Here is a 17413-nt window from a genome sequence, read left to right on the forward strand (position 1 = left end):
ACATCAGTGGTGTCCAGACTGCGGCCCGGGGGCCAATTGTCACCTACAGCTGGAGTATTGTTGGCCCGCCACTTCCGTCCATCCATTTCCCACCACTTGTCCGTCTCTTGTCAAAAAATAAATGGGTTAAAATGTAAGAAAGAAGACATTATATAATGAGAAATTTGCTGTTATTATTTTGATATATTTTTTTAAATGCTACAAGCAGACATTATATAGCTAACACTGCCATGTGTGTCTTATACGTGACAAATTGTAATATTATTAGGTATTAGTATCAAAACATCAGCTTTTTCGCATTATATTACGTACTTTTTACGCTCTTTTCCGACAACACGAAGGTCCTGGGTTCGGGGCGTTTCTGTGATGAGTTTGCATGTTCTTCCCGTGACTTCCTCCCACTTCCAAAGACATGCACCTTGGGATAGGCCCCTCCCACTTCCAAAGAAATGCACCTGGGGATAGGCCCCTCCCACTTCCAAAGACATGCACCTGGGGATAGGTTGATTGGCAATACTAAATTGTCCCTAGTGTGTGAATGTGAGTGTGAATGTTGTCTGTCTGTGTTGTCCCTGAGATGAGGTGGAAACTTGTCCAGTGTGTACGCCGCCTTCCGCCCAAAATGCTGCTGAGATAGGCTCCAGCAACCCCCAATAGGGACAAGCAGTAGGAAATGGATGGATGGACTTTGCAGCCTATGCATGAAGGGTTAGAGATGGGCATAATAAATGAGTTGTGGTGCGTTTGATGACCACCTCGGTAATTGTAAATCAGCCCTACATTGCAGCACATACATTAGTGACATAATTGCTGTTAAATGCCAACTGCAGACCGTCTTATTATGACATTTAGGCTCATTGAACTCATCGGGGATCCACCCAGGTGGTGGTGGACTTTTAGTGACGTTTTGAACGTTTTACGACGGGCAGTTCAGGTGTGCAGGATTGGGGGCTTTAATACGCTTTTGCAAGAAGTTGTAGGTTTACCGGGTGTCCAGAGTGCGGACCGGGGGCAATTTGTGACCTGCAGCTAGAGTATTGTTGGCCCGCAACTTCCGTCCATCCATTTCTACCTCTTGTCGGAAAAAAAACCCCAGTAAAAATGTAAGAAAAAAGACATTTTTTAATGGGAAATTTGCTGTGAATATTTTGATATATTTTTAAAATGCTACAAACAGACATTATACAGTTAACACTGCCATGTGTGTCTTATAGGTGACAAACTGTAATATTATTAGGTATTAGTATCAAAACATCAGCTTTTTTGCATTACATTACGTACTTTTTGCGCTCTTTTCGGACAACACGAAGGTCGTGGGTTCGATCCTGGGCTTTGGGTGTTCTGTGTGGAGTTTGCATGTTCTCCCCGTGACTGCGTGGTTTCCCTCCGGCTTCCTCCCACCTCCAAAGACATGCACCTGGGGATAGGTTGATTGGCAACACTAAATGGTCCCTAGTGTGTGAGTGATGTCTATCTGTGTTGGTTGGCCCTGTGATGAGGCGGCGACTTGTCCAGGGTGTGCCCTGCCTTCCGCCCAAAATGCTGCTGAGATAGGTTCCAGCAAACCCCAATAGGGACGAGCGGTAGGAAATGGATGGACTTTGCAGACCATGCATGAAGGGTTAGAGAGAGGCATAATAAATGAGTTGTGGTGCGTTTGATGACCACCTCGGTAATTGTAAATCAGCCCTACATTGCAGCACATACATTAGTGACATACTTGCTGTAAAATGCCAACTGCAGACCGACTTATTATGACATTTAGGCTCATTGAACTCATCGGGGATCCACCCAGGTGGTGGTGGACTTTTAGTGACGTTTTGAAGGTTTTACGACGGGCAGTTCAGGTGTGCAGAATTGGGGGCTCAAACACGCTTTTTGCAAGAAGTTGTAGGTTTACCGGGTGTCCAGATTGCAGCCCGGGGGCCATTTGTGACCTGCAGGTTGAGTATTGTTGGCCCGCACCTTCCGTCCATCCATTTTCTACCTCATGTCGGAAAAAAGACCCCAGTAAAAATGTAAGAAAAAATAAATTTTTTAATGGGAAATTTGCTGTGAATATTTTGATGTATTTTTAAAATGCTACAAACAGACATTATATAGCTAACAGTGCCATGTGTGTCTTATAGGTGACAAACTGTAATATTATTAGGTATTAGTATCAAAACATCAGCTTTTTCGCATTATATTACGTACTTTTTGCGCTCTTTTCCGACAACACGAAGGTCGTGGGTTCGATCCTGGGCTCTGGGTGTTTCTGGGATAGGTTCCAGCACCCCTGCGACCCTTAATAAGGACAAGCGGTAGAAAATGGATGGATGGATGTTGCAAACCAACCCAAGCTGCTGTCCCAAAAAGGCCCCTTAGTCGCACTATGGGCACCCCTGAAAAAACTAAACATAGTACACATTGTCATCTACAATATAAAGCTGACTCTACATTGTGTCTTTAAATATGTAATGTCTGTTGTCCGCATTTTTGTTTTACTAAATTAAAAAATGTATATCAAAATGCGTCCAGTCACCAGGTAGCCTCAATGCCATTCATAGTAATAATTGAATGCACTACAAAGACAACGTATTTGATGTTCAAACTCATAAACTTTATTTTTTTGCAAATAATAATTAACTTAGAATTTCATGGCTGCAACACGTGCCAAAGTAGTTGGGAAAGGGCATGTTCACCACTGTGTTACAGCACCTTTTTTTAAACAACACTCAATAAATGTTTGGGAACTGAGGAAACTTATTGTTGAAGCTTTGAAAGTGGAATTCTTTCCCATTCTTGTTTTATGTAGAGCTTCAGTCCTTCAACAGTCCGGGGTCTCCGCTGTCCTATTTTACGCTTCATAATGCACCACACATTTTCCATGGGAGACAGGTCTGGACTGCAGGCGGGCCAGGAAAGTACCTGCACTCTTTTTTTTACAAAGCCACGCTGTTGTAACACGTGCTGAATGTGGCTTGGCATTGTCTTGCTGAAATAAGCAGGGGCGTCCATGAAAAAGACGGCGCTTGAATGGCAGCATATGTTGTTCCAAAACCTGTATGTAACTTTCAGCATTAATGGTGCCTTCACAGATGTGTAAGTTACCCATGCCTTGGGCACTAATGCACCCCCATACCATCACACATGCTGGCTTTTCAACTTTGCGTCGATAACAGTCTGGATGGTTCGCTTCCCCTTTGGTCCGGATGACACGATGTTGAATATTTCCCCCCAAAAATTTGAAACGTGGACTCATCAGAGCACAGAACACTTTTCCAATATGCATCAGTCCATCTTAGATGATCTCGGGCCCAGAGAAGCCGGCGGCGTTTCTGGATGTTGTTGATAAATGGCTTTTGCTTTGCATAGTAGAACTTTAACTTGCACTTAGAGATGCAGCGACCAACTGTATTTAGTGACAGTGGTTTTTCGAAGTGTTCCTGAGCCCATGTGGTGATATCCTTTAGAGATTGATGTCGGTTTTTGATACAGTTCCGTCTGAGGAATTGATCAATGTTGGTTTCCGGCCAAGCTGCTTACGTGGAGTGATTTCTCCAGATTCTCTGAACCTTTTGATGATATTATGGAGCGTAGATGTTGAAATCCCTAAATTTCTTGCAATTGCACTTTGAGAAAGGTTGTTCTTAAACTGTTTGACTATTTGCTGACGCAGTTGTGGACAAAGGGGTGTACCTCGCCCCATCCTTTCTTGTGAAAGACTGAGCATTTTTTTGGGGAAGCTGTTTTTATACCCAAGTGAAGTGAAGTGAAGTGAATTATATTTATATAGCGCTTTTCTCTTGTGACTCAAAGCGCTTTACATAGTGAAACCCAATATCTAAGTTACATTTAAACCAGTGTGGGTGGCACTGGGAGCAGGTGGGTAAAGTGTCTTGCCCAAGGACACAACGGCAGTGACCAGGATGACAGAAGCGGGAATCGAACCTGCAACCCTCAAGTTGCTGACACGCCCACTCTACCAACCGAGCTATGCCGCACCCACCTGTTCCCAATTAGCCTGCACACCTGTGGGATGTTCCAAATAAGTGTTTGATGAGCATTTCTGAACTTTATCAGTATTTATCGCCACTTTTCTCAACTTCTTTGTCACATGTTGCTGGCATCAAATTCTAAAGTTGATGATTATTTGCAAAATGTTTATGAGTTTGAACATCAAATATGTTGTCTTTGTAGCATATTCAACTGAATATGGGTTGAAAAGGATTAGCAAATCATTGTATTCTGTTTATATTTACATCTAACACAATTTCCCAACTCATGTGTAAACGGGGCTTGTAAGAAATGATGTCTGATAATAATTCTTTTTTTTGCCATGTCATAAATTTCGCCGCTGTGCTGCGAGAAATGTGTCGCCTTTTCCGACTTGATGCATGCGGGGGGGGGGGGGGGGGGGGGGAGATCTCTTGTAAACAACGTGGACGTTTTCATTACCTGCGGAGTAATCAGTCATGCGGTGATTACAGGTCGGGGGAGCACGCGGTCAAGGTGACGCACATTTCACGTCCGTGTCAAGTCGCAGGAAGCTGCTCCGACACACTGCTTTTGTCTCTGTGGGCTGTGAGATGAAGCTGGTCCCGAAAAAGGAGCTTTAGCTGCAAAATTAAGGGCAGACAGGAAGTTCCTGCCGGACAGGAAGTGCTGTGAGACTGCCGGTCTCAAACTTCCAAACAGATTTGACTTCAAATGTGGTGTATTCTACTTGCAGCCCCAGTTCAATACAAGCTTTGGAGACTTTTTTTTTGCAGAAAATTAACATCAGAGCACGTTTGTTGTGCTAAGGAATTTTGATTGGCAGATCTTTGAGCCTCCTCGGGTCAGCATGAACTGCAGTGGTCACTTGTAGTTTGCATAACAGTATTTTATATTTTGAAATTCGTAACTCTGACATAAGTCAATCAATCAATGTTTATTTATATAGCCCCAAATCACAAATGTCTCAAAGGACTGCACAAATCATTACGACTACGACATCCTCGGAAGAACCCACAAAAGGGGCAAGGCAAACTCACACCCAGTGGGCAGGGAGAATTCACATCCAGTGGGACGCCAGTGACAATGCTGACTATGAGAAACCTTGGAGAGGACCTCAGATGTGGGCAACCCGCCCCCCCCTCTAGGGGACCGAAAGCAATGGATGTCGAGCGGGTCTAACATGATACTGTGAAAGTTCAATCCATAGTGGCTCCAACACAGCCGCGAGAGTTCAGTTCAAAGCGGATCCAAGACAGCAGCGAGAGTCCCGTCCACAGGAAACCATCTCAAGCGGAGGCGGATCAGCATCGTAGAGATTTCCACAACCGATACACAGGCGAGCGGTCCATCCTGTGTCTCGACTCTGGACAGCCAGTGGTCATCGGACCGGACCCCCTCCACAAGGGAGGGGGGGACATAGGGGAAAAAGAAAAGAAGCGGCAGATCAACTGGTCTAAAAAGGAGGTCTATTTAAAGGCTAGAGTATACAGATGAGTTATAAGAAGAGACTTAAATGCTTCTACTGAGGTAGCATCTCGAACTGTTACCGGGAGGGCATTCCAGAGTACTGGAGCCCGAACGGAAAACGCTCTATAGCCCGCAGACTTTTTTTGGGGCTCTTGGAATCACTAATAAGCAGGAGTCTTTTGAAGGCAGATTTCTTGCCGGGACATATGGTACAATACAATCAGCAAGATAGGATGGAGCTAGACCGTGTAGTATTTTATACGTAATTAGTAAAACCTTAAAGTCACATCTTAAGTGCACAGGAAGCCAGTGCAGGTGAGCCAGTATAGGTATATATGTATGTATATATGTATATAAAGGTATATACAGTATAGGTATATATGTATGTATATATGTATATAAAGGTATATACAGTATAGGTATATATGTATGTATATATGTATATAAAGGTATATACAGTATAGGTATATATGTATGTATATATGTATATAAAGGTGTATACAGTACAGGTATATATGTATGTATATATGTATATAAAGGTATATACAGTATAGGTATATATGTATGTATATATGTATATAAAGGTATATACAGTATAGGTATATATGTATGTATATATGTATATAAAGGTATATACAGTACAGACGTAATATGATCAAACTTTCTTGTTCTTGTCAAAAGTCTAGCAGCCGCATTTTGTACCAACTGTAATATTCTAATGCTAGACATGGGGAGACCCGAAAATAATACGTTACAGTAATCGAGATGAGGCGTAACAAACGCATGGATAATGATCCCAGCATCTTTAGTGGACAAAATGGAGCGAATTTTAGCGATATTACGGAGATGAAAGAAGGCCGTTTTAGTAACGCTTTTAATGTGTGACTCAAAGGAGAGAGTTGGGTCGAAGATAATACCCAGATTCTTTACCGAGTCACCTTGTTTTATTATTTGGTTTTCAAATGTTAAAGCCGTGTTATTAAATAGAGGTCGGTGTCTAGCAGGACCGATAATCAGCATTTCCGTTTTTTTGGCGTTAAGTTGCAAAAAATTAGCGGACATCCATTGTTTAATTTCATTCAGACACGCTTCCAGCTGACTACAATCCGGCGTGTTGGTCAGCTTTAGGGGCATGTAGAGTTTGGTGTCATCAGCATAACAGTGAAAGCTAACACCGTATTTGCGTATGATGTGACCCAGCGGCAGCATGTAGATGCTGAAGAGTGCAGGGCCAAGGACCGGACCTTGGGGAACTCCACACGTTACCTTAACATAGTGTAGTAGAAATGTCGGTGATTTAACCCAGGACCTCATCCTGTACGGGGACGCCAATTGTATGTGGTCGAAAAGTCTGAATCTTAAACAGGAACAGTAGAAAGTTTGTTACAACAGTTTTAATTACTCACAGTCAGATAGTACAAAGTTGGATTGAATCAATATGTAAACAGACAGTGTCTCCGGAGACGAAAGATGGTGAACCCTCGTGAAGGAATTAAGAAAGAGCGCACATCAGGCTTGGTTCTCCCTTCTTATTTATACGCTCCATGATGGCCTGATTTGTATCATAACTTATGTAACTGTCCAATGTCCAGGGTGACTTGACCTCTCATGTCGTGTCCCTCCTAATGCATTTAGTTTGGAGGTAACCCTTGGACAGAAATGTTCCACTACACAAAAAATCAACTCAAAACAAATGTCCACTGCAGAGAATGCTGGTTCTCAAAAAAATAATAACATTGAAGGGTCCTTAACTTACTGGAAATGTGGTCCAGGTTTGCATATACTGTGTTCTGAATTCAATCAATCAATCAAAGTGTTTTTTAGCCCTAAATGACGAGTGTCTAAAGAAGCCACAACGGCTCAGATCTCACATCAGGCCAAGGAAAAACTCAACCCAATGGTATACAATGAGAAACCTTAGAGAGGACCGCAGATGTCGGGACCCCCCCATGGGCGAGCAGTGCTATAGACGTCAAGTGGATCTAGTTAATAGTGTGAGAGTTTAGTCCATAGTGGATCTAACATAGTAGTGTGAGAGTTTAGTCCATAGTGGATCTAACATAATAATGTGAAAGTCCAGTCCATAGTGGATCTGACATAATAGTGAGAGTCCAGTCCATAGTGGATCTAACATAATAGTGTGAGAGTCCAGTCCATAGTGGATCTAACATAATTGTGAGAGTCCAGTCCATAGTGGATCTAACATAATAGTGTGAGAGTCCAGTCCATAGTGGATTTAACATAATAGTGTGAGTCCAGTCCATAGTGAATCTAACATAATAGTGTGAGACTCCAGTCCATAGTGGATCTAATATGATAGTGAGAGTCCAGTCCACAGTGGATCTAACATAATAGTGAGAGTCCAGTCCATAGTGGATCTAACATAATAGTGTGAGAGTCCAGTCCATAGTGCATCTAACATAATAGTGTGAGTCCAGTCCATAGTGGATCTGACATAATAGTGTGGGAGTCCAGTCCATAGTGGATCTAACATGATAGTGAGAGTCCAGTCCATAGTGGATCTAACATAATAGTGTGAGAGTCCAGTCCATAGTGGAGCTAACATAATAGTGTGAGAGTCCAGTCCATAGTGGATCTAACATAATAGTGTGAGAGTCCAGTCCATAGTGGATCTAACATAATAATGTGAGAGTCCAGTCCATAGTGGATCTAACGTAATAGTGAGAGTCCAGTCCATAGTGGATCTAACATAATAGTGTGAGAGTCCAGTCCATAGTGGATCTAACGTAATAGTGTGAGAGTCCAGTCCATAGTGGATCTAACATAATAGTGAGAGTCCAGTCCATAGTGGATCTAACATAATAGTGCGAGAGTCCAGTCCATAGTGGATCTAACATAATAGTGTGAGAGTCCAGTCCATAGTGGATCTAACGTAATAGTGAGAGTCCAGTCCATACTGCATCTAACATAATAGTGTGAGAGTCCAGTCCATAGTGGATCTAACGTAATAGTGTGAGAGTCCAGTCCATAGTGGATCTAACATAATATTGTGAGAGTCCAGTCCATAGTGGATCTAACATAATAGTGTGAGAGTGCAGTCCAAAGTGGATCTAACATAATAGTGTGAGAGTCCAGTCCATAGTGGATCTAACATAATAGTGTGAGAGTCCAGTCCAGAATGGATCTAACATAATAGTGAGAGTCCAGTCCATAGTGGATCTAACATAATAGTGAGAGTCCAGTCCATAGTGGGGCCAGCAGTAGACCACCCCGAGCGGAGACAGTTCAGCAGTGCAGAGACGTCCCCAACCGGAGCACAGGCGAGCGGTCCACCCCGGGGCCTGACTTTTGCACAGCCAGCCACGAAGGAGAGGGGGGCAGAATTGTCCTTTTCTAAAAAAAAAAAAAAAAAAAAAAAATGTGTGCTTTCTCTACTGTTCTCTTACCCTCTACACCTTAGAACACATTGTAGTCTTTATTTTTTTAGAAAAGATTTTAGCAGAGCTTGTACCTTGTGCTGCACCCCTCCTCTATCTTGCAAAAAGTCCTTTTGCATCCTTTTACCTGACATTTACAGTTATGGAACATATTGGATGTCAGTATGATGTAAGACACTGTTCCAGCTTGAACACAAGGTCTTTGCCCAAAGTGTATTTCATCTGTACCACCGACACTTAACTCTTTGGAGTACTTTTTTAGCCCAAACCTTAGAATCCAGTAATGAACCCCATGGAGTATATTAGTGCAGTTGCACCTTAAGGGACAGGGTTGTCCTAATTTATTTGTGTACTTCGGAAGTGTGTTGCGCACCTCCATATAACTACCACTTACTTTTCTCCTTCACCAAGCGTTTTTAGTTCACGACTGCACGAGTGTTGTGAACTCCCCGTTAACCCTTCGGACTCTTAGGTATGGGCGCGGGTCATTTCTCTTGAAACTTTCTCTTTTCCTTTTTATCTCTACCTGGTAGTCCCATCGGTGACGGTACCACATTAAATTGGTCGTTTAATAGTATATTTATTTGATTAGCTCTTTTTCTCAGACGTTACATTTACATACCTCTTTGTCAACCTCTCCGTCCATTGTGTCACTTGCCTTAGTTTTAGTCCACACAATAATGCCACAGGGATCTTTCAACCAGGGAATCTTTATTGTACTTTTACAAATGGCCTCCAACCGCAGAATTTATCGTAACATACGAAGGGACTAGAACCCTTTGCTCTTTTAGGTGAAGACAAACAACCTATTTGCTTACTCATCAGTGAAGCAGCCCATCACGGTAGTCTAGACACAATGACGTGAGTTGACGACTATTTACAACTAATGTGCAGGCCTGGTGAGTCGGTCCAGAAGAGTGTAAGAGAAGTCCAATCCTCATCCCGGACAAAGCCCCCAAATTGTTGCGTGGGACCAGGCTTCCTCTCAGGGAATAAAACACACTGGTCAATCCCAAATTCTTTTGAATAACAGATATGTTGAGTAAGAAGGACCACTGAGACAGAATAGAACTTGGCCAAGTTTTACTAAAGCTTTAGGAGACCAGCCCTTACAACACAACAATAGCATCAGCGAGAATAGGTCTAAATCCAAACAAAAAAAGTCGGCTTGTGTATGGCGAAAACAGCCCCTCTCGCCCAGAAAGAAACAGAGCTGCGTCCTCAAAACCGATAGGAACTTGCCAAAACAACAGGAGCCTTTAAAACAACACAACGAGCTTAGTAGCGGAGATAAGATAAAAGCACGGAGATCATGAGTAAACACGCTACATAGGAAAATACTAGCTGCTTTAAACGTGACTATGGATTAAAAAATAACTCCATCCATCCATCCATTTTCTACCGCTTATTCCCTTTTGGGGTCGCGGGGGACGCTGGCGCCTATCTCAGATACAATCGGGCGGAAGGCGGGGTACACCCTGGACAAGTCGCCACCTCATCGCAGGGCCAACACAGATAGACAGACAACATTCACACTCACATTCACACACTAGGGACCATTTAGTGTTGCCAATCAACCTATCCCCAGGTGCATGTTTTTGGAGGTGGGAGGAAGCCGGAGTACCTGGAGGGAACCCACGCATTCACGGGGAGAACATGCAAACTCCACACAGAAAGATCCCGAGCCTGGATTTGAACCCAGGACTGCAGGACCTTCATATTGTGAGGGAGACGCACTAACAAAATAACTGAAAAATATCTAATTCTCACAGGGGTTGCCCCAAAAATGGTAAATCCTGCACCCCTATTGTGTCGCCTGTGCTGTTAGTTTCCGGACAAATACACACCGTGTGCTGTACTTTTTTGACGCTACATGTTGAACTCTCTCGCACAAAAACACAATGTCACTTTGGAGGGGTTTTCCCACTCACCGTTGAATTTAGAAGATCGACAAACCAACCCAACAAATTGGTTGGAAATTCATGGCCAACATCTTTGTAAGGATCCAGGTGGAACATATTGTCCATAAGTTACTGAACATTTGTCTTATAATCGTATGCAGAAATGTCTTCCAAAGTATTTTGAGTCCAACCTAGATTCCCTTTCAGTCATGACAAAGACATCCTCTAACGCCATATGACTTCCCTTGTCTGATTGCAGGATTACCGGGAGGATGGCATGGACTTGGGGAGCGATGCGTCCAGCCGCTCCAGCTCAGAGTCCAACTCCAACAAGGTTACCCCCTGCTCTCCTTCTCCTGACCTGGCCACGCTAGATGGCTACAAATCATCCCCTTCTCTGGACCTTGTCACCTTAGAGGACTATGAGGAGGACGAGGACTACCAAGAGTACAAGAAGAAGGTGATAGAGGAGTGGGAGAGTGAGTACGGAGACGACTGCGCCTCCCCGCAGCCTCCTGGTCAGGAGGAAAGCGGAGGAGGCGTCACAGGACCCGTGGAGGTCTACAGGAAGAACAGCCGCAGCCTTGCCGAAGAATTACAGGATGCGAAGACCATCCTTCCCATCCCGACCCCCAGCAGGCGCACTAGCAGCTCCATCGCCGGCGTCCCAGAGGAACTTAAACAAAACGGAAACGTAATTTTGCCCCGCAGCAACCAGCTCCACTCCCCTGGTACACCGCAGGGGGGGCTCACAGGGGCTACCAACCGCAGACACCTCAGTCAAGGCAGGGGGAACCGAAGCACGGGCGGCGCAGGACACAGTGCCGGGATTGTAGGATGTATGGGAGGTTACCGAGAGGACGACGGCGTCGAGGAAGAGACTCTGCCTACCATGGACTGGGCCGCGCTGGAGAGGCACCTGGCGGGGCTGCAATGCCGAGAACAGGAGAACCAGAACCTCAATCACAACCAGAACCACAACGTGGGCAAGACCAGCTACACCTCGGTGAGTGCACACATACTTTTTCTTCAATCTTCCCAAGCTGCTCTAATTCAGCACTTATCCGTGTCAGATGGACTCTAGATACACAAGGTAAGGTTAGCTGGAGCGAAGAACAGGGATTAGAGAGCTAATGTAGCGCTAAGCTATGTGGTCCGGCTATTAACCTGACCGGCACGGAAGTCGGGGGCTGCGCAGCTGGAGGGAGTAGAAAAGCTGCAGGGGGCGTCGGGAATGTTGTATCAACAGGAGTACTTGAGGAACCTCAAACTGACACACTTGGTGTTTGGATGATGTGCATGATCTTGAATACTGTACACCAGGGGTCACCAACACCAGGTCGCCCGTAAGGACCAGATGAGTCGCCCGCTGGCCTGTTCTAAAAATAGCTCAAATAGCAGCACTTACCAGTGAGCTGCCTCTATTTTTTAAATTGTATTTATTTACGAGCAAATTGGTCTCGCTTTGCTGGACATTTTTAATTCTAAGAGAGACAAAACTCAAATAGAATTTGAAAATCCAAGAAAATATTTTAAAGACTTGGTCTTCACTTGTTTAAATAAATTCATTTATTTTTTTACTTTGCTTCTTATAACTTTCAGAAAGACAATTTTAGAGAAAAAATACAACCTTAAAAATTATTTTAGGATTTTTAAACACATATACCTTTTTACCTTTTAAATTCTTTCCTCTTCTTTCCTGACAATTTAAATCAATGTTCAAGGTTTTTTTTTTTATTGTAAAGAATAATAAATACATTTTAATTTAATTCTTCATTTTAGGTTGATTGGCAACACTAAATGCTCCCTAGTGTGGGAATGTTGTCTGTCTATCTGTGTTGGCCCTGCGATGAGGTGGCGACTTGTCCAGGGTGTACACCACCTTCCGCCCGATTGTAGCTGAGATAGGCGCCAGCGCCCCTCGCGACCCCAAAAGGGAATAAGCGGTAGAAAATGAATGGATGGATGATTGATTGATCGATAATTAGTCTTTATCAATACGTGTTATTATTAATGTCGTTGTGGCTTGTGCAGCCCTTTGAGACACTCGGGATTTAGGGCTGTATAAGTAAACATTGATCGATTAACATTGATCGATTATTCCCGCTTATTCTCGAAAGGGAATAAGCGGTAGAAATGGATGGATTTTAGCTTCTGTTTTTTCGACGAAGAGTATTTGTGAAATATTTTTCAAACTTATTATGATTAAAATACAAAAAAAAATATTCTGGCAAATCTAGATAATCTGTAGAATCAAATTTAAATCTTATTTCAAATTCTTTAGAATTTCTTTTAAAATTTTTGTTCTGGAAAATCTAAAAGAAATAATGATTGTTAGAAATATAGCTTGGTCCAATTTGTTATATATTCTAACAAAATGCTGATTTGATTTTAACCTATTTAAAACATATCAAAATTCTAAAATGAATCTTAATCAGGATAAATTACTAATGATGTTCCATTATGTATTTTTTTAATTTTTTCCAAAAGATTCAAATTAGCTCGTTTTTCTCTTCTTTTTTTCGGTTGAATTTTGAATTTTAAAGAGTCGAAATTGAAGATAAACTATGTTTCAAAATTTAATTGTCATTTTTTTCCTGTTTTTCCCTCTTTTAAACCATTCAATTAAGTGTTTTTTTCATCATTTATTCTCTACAAAAAACCTTCCGTAAAAGGAACAAAATGTACGACGGAATGACGGACAGAAATACCAATTTTTTATATATATATATATATATATATATATTTATTTATTAAAGGAAATTGAGCAAATTGGCTATTTCTGGCAATTTATTTAAGTGTGTATCAAACTGGTAGCCCTTGGCATTAATCAATACCCAAGAAGTAGCTCTTGCTTTCAAAAAGGTTGGTGACCCCTGCTCTAGAATTTAAAAATCTCACGAGACCAAAAGTTTTGGGACACTAAAAGGAAAAAGGCAGAAAATATTGCAGCAACTTCCTGTCAAAGTTCACAAAGTGTTCTGGTGACAGGAAACTAAGGGGTGGTTAATGTATGCCATAATGTGAGATTTGGTCGATATAAGGTCGTAATGTATCAAAGCTCAAATTGGAGCTGCTTTTTGTTATGGTCATTTGATGTTTCTACCAGTAGGTGGCAGTGTTGCATCGGCCCTTCCCCCTGCCATTGGAACTGCAGGTTTTTATGAGTCACTCACAATTTCCTGGGATCAGTCCGTTTAAATCCCAAACCCAAGTAGATTTGTTTTCTGTGCGGCTACCAAAAGCATGTCACTTAAACTGAAGGAGCGGGACAAATTTATACACAGAGACTTTGTTACGCGGCGCAAACACGCATTAAGTGACCTTGAATAGGCTGTTTGAATGCAGCAGCAGATCTGTGCTCCTTTTGGTATGCCCAGACCCCTTTTTTTGTTTCCTCAGTGCACGCGGACAATGGCTGCAGCCAGTGCCATTGTGTGTGTGTGTGTGTGTGGGTGTGTGTGTTCTTGTATCTCTACTCTTCTTGAGACATCAACAAGGAAAAGTTCCGTCCATATGAGGACCTGTGAACAAGTAATGAAATAAATCATGGTCCCAATACGGAAAACCATTGCATCTAATAGAGAGCCAAATACTATGGGGGTCTGTGAACATTGCTCCAAAGTTTGGATTTTTTTTGTTGATTTAGTGTGCATTCAAAAGTAAACATCGACAGGTGCAAAGGCAGCGGTATATGATAAAACAAGACGGCAGCTAAAGGAGGACTTCCCTAGTCATCCCCGAAAAAACCCGACGGGTGAACAGCTGATTTTACGACTTCTGGTGCTGACGTAAGTGTGTGTGTGTGTGTGTGTTCTTGTATCGCTACCCTTCTTGAGACATCAACAAGGAAAAGTTCCGTCCATATGAGGACCTGTGAACAACTTATGACATAAATCATGGTCCCAATACGGAAATCGATTGCATCTAATAGAGAGCCAAATACTATGGGGGTCTGTGAACATTGCTCCAAAGTTAGGATTTTTTTTGTTGTTGATTTAATGTGCATTCAAAAGTAAACATTGACAGGTGCAAAGGCAGCGGTGTATGATTAAAAAAAGACGGCAGCTAAAGGAGGACTTCCCTAGTCATCCCCGAAAAAACCCGACGGGTGAACAGCTGATTTTACGACTTCTGGTGCTGACGTAAGTGTGTGTGTGTGTGTGTGTGTGTGTTCTTGTATCGCTACCCTTCTTGAGACATCAACAAGGAAGTGTTCCGTCCATATGAGGACCTGTGAACAACTTATGACATAAATCATGGTCCCAATACTGAAAACCATTGCATCTAATAGAGAGCCAAATACTATGGGGTCTGTGAACATTGCTCCAAAGTTAGGATGTTTTTTGTTGATTTCATGTGCATTCAAAAGTAAACATTGACAGGTGCAAAGGCAGCAGTATATGATGAAATAAGAGGGCAGCTAAAGGAGGACTTCCCTATTCATCCCCGAAAAAAAACCGACGGGTGAACAGCTGATTTTACGACTTCTGGTGCTGACGTAAGTGTGTGTGTGTGTGTGTGTTCTTGTATAGCTACCCTTCTTGAGACATCAACAAGGAAGTGTTCCGTCCATATGAGGACCTGTGAACAACTTATGACATAAATCATGGTCCCAATACGGAAAACCATTGCATCTAATAGAGAGCCAAATACTATGGGGTCTGTGAACATTGCTCCAAAGTTAGGATTTTTTTTTTGTTGATTTCATGTGCATTCAAAAGTAAACATTGACAAGTGCAAAGGCAGCGGTATATGATGAAATAAGATGGCAGCTAAAGGAGGACTCCCCTATTCATCCCCGAAAAAAAACGACGGGTGAACAGCTGATTTTACGACTTCTGGTGCTGACGTAAGTGTGTGTGTGTGTGTGTGTGTGTGTGTGTGTTCTTGTATCGCTACCCTTCTTGAGACATCAACAAGGAAAAGTTCCGTCCATATGAGGACCTGTGAACAACTTATGACATAAATCATGGTCCCAATACGGAAAACCATTGCATCTAATAGAGAGCCAAATACTATGGGGTCTGTGAACATTGCTCCAAAGTTAGGATTTTTTTTGTTGATTTCATGTGCATTCAAAAGTAAACATTGACAGGTGCAAAGGCAGCGGTATATGATAAAACAAGACGGCAGCTAAAGGAGGACTTCCTTAGTCATCCCCGAAAAAACCCGCCGGGTGAACAGCTGATTTTACAACTTTTGGTGCTGACGTAAGTGTGTGTGTGTGTGTGTGTTCTTGTATCGCTACCCTTCTTGAGACATCAACAAGGAAGTGTTCCGTCCATATGAGGACCTGTGAACAACTTATGACATAAATCATGGTCCCAATACTGAAAACCATTGCATCTAATAGAGAGCCAAATACTATGGGGTCTGTGAACATTGCTCCAAAGTTAGGATTTTTTTTGTTGTTGATTTAATGTGCATTCAAAAGTAAACATTGACAGGTGCAAAGGCAGCGGTATATGATGAAATAAGATGGCAGCTAAAGGAGGACTTCCCTGTTCATCCCCGAAAAAACCCGACGGGTGAACAGCTGATTTTACGACCTCTGGTGCTGACGTAAGACAACCCGGAAAACAATTGCGTCTAATAGAGAATGTCTCAATTGCACCCCTGGTGGTGACATCTATCAAAATTAGGGTGGTCCCGTAAAGGAGGGATTTTTCAAATTGACTGTGTGTTGGTTTTAAAAGTGCTCCCCCTATGGTCAACATATGAAATAACAAGTGTGTGTAAGAATTTGAGGTGCTCTCCTTCTATTAATAATAATAATAGATTTTATTTTTAAAAAAGCACTTTACGTTGAGCAAACAACCTCAAGATACCACAGTGTAAAGAAAATAGTAATAATAATAAAAAGAAAACTAAATAAAATATAAAACTAGAAAGAACCAGCATGCATGTCTATAAAAAAGGCTTTTTTAAAAAGATGGGTTTTCAAGCCTTTTTTTTAAAGCATCCACAGTCTGAGGTGCCATCAGGTGGTCAGGGAGAGCGTTCTACAGACTGGGAGCCGCGGAGCAGAAAGCCCGGTCTCCCAACTCCTCTGGCCAACATATGTAATAACAAGTGTGTGTATAAAATTGAAATGCGACCCCGTTGGCCAAAATTAATTTACAAAATAAATATGTAGATAGTGACATACTGTAATAACTTGAAATAAAAAATAGATAAATAAAAACTTTAAAGTAGTCTTTCTCAGAATGCGTCGACTTTTTTCTTATAAAAATCGGGAGCAATTTCTCATATTCTTTCTGCTTTTGTACTATTGCAATATTTTTTTGTGAAATTATTCCTTTTTTAATGTGAAATTATTACTTTTTCATGCAAAATGGCAACATTTGTCATATAGTATTCTGACTTATCACAATATTGCCAATTTTTTTGTTCATCTTGTAAAATAGTGCCATTTTTTGAGTAAAATGATGACTTTTGCCATTCCTTCGCCAACTGAAATTCCAATTATTTTTTTTAAATTGTGACTTTTGTTGAGTAAAATGATGACTCCTTGCATAAAATTGCCAAAATTTCAAGCCTTTTCTTGTAAAATTGCGACTGTTATTGAGTAAAATTCCAACTTTTATCATAATATTGCGTTTTTCTTGTGAAATGTTAACTTGCGTTGAATAAAATGATGACTAGAGTATGTCTCATTTGCAC

At 42.0% G+C, this 17413-nt stretch overlaps 1 protein-coding gene across 2 annotated transcripts in view; it reads left to right on the forward strand.

Annotated features, from left to right (window-relative positions):
* Positions 1–17413, forward strand: part of schip1 (schwannomin interacting protein 1) — an 845783-nt gene that overhangs the window by 685404 nt on the left and 142966 nt on the right. For both annotated transcript variants that reach the window (XM_061878138.1, XM_061878139.1), the window contains one exon: positions 11007–11753. In XM_061878138.1, the coding sequence (XP_061734122.1) occupies positions 11007–11753 (747 nt within the window). The remainder of the gene's footprint in view (positions 1–11006; positions 11754–17413) is intronic.

The sequence above is a fragment of the Nerophis ophidion genome, linkage group LG18, assembly GCF_033978795.1.
Source record: "Nerophis ophidion isolate RoL-2023_Sa linkage group LG18, RoL_Noph_v1.0, whole genome shotgun sequence".
Taxonomy (NCBI): domain Eukaryota; kingdom Metazoa; phylum Chordata; class Actinopteri; order Syngnathiformes; family Syngnathidae; genus Nerophis; species Nerophis ophidion.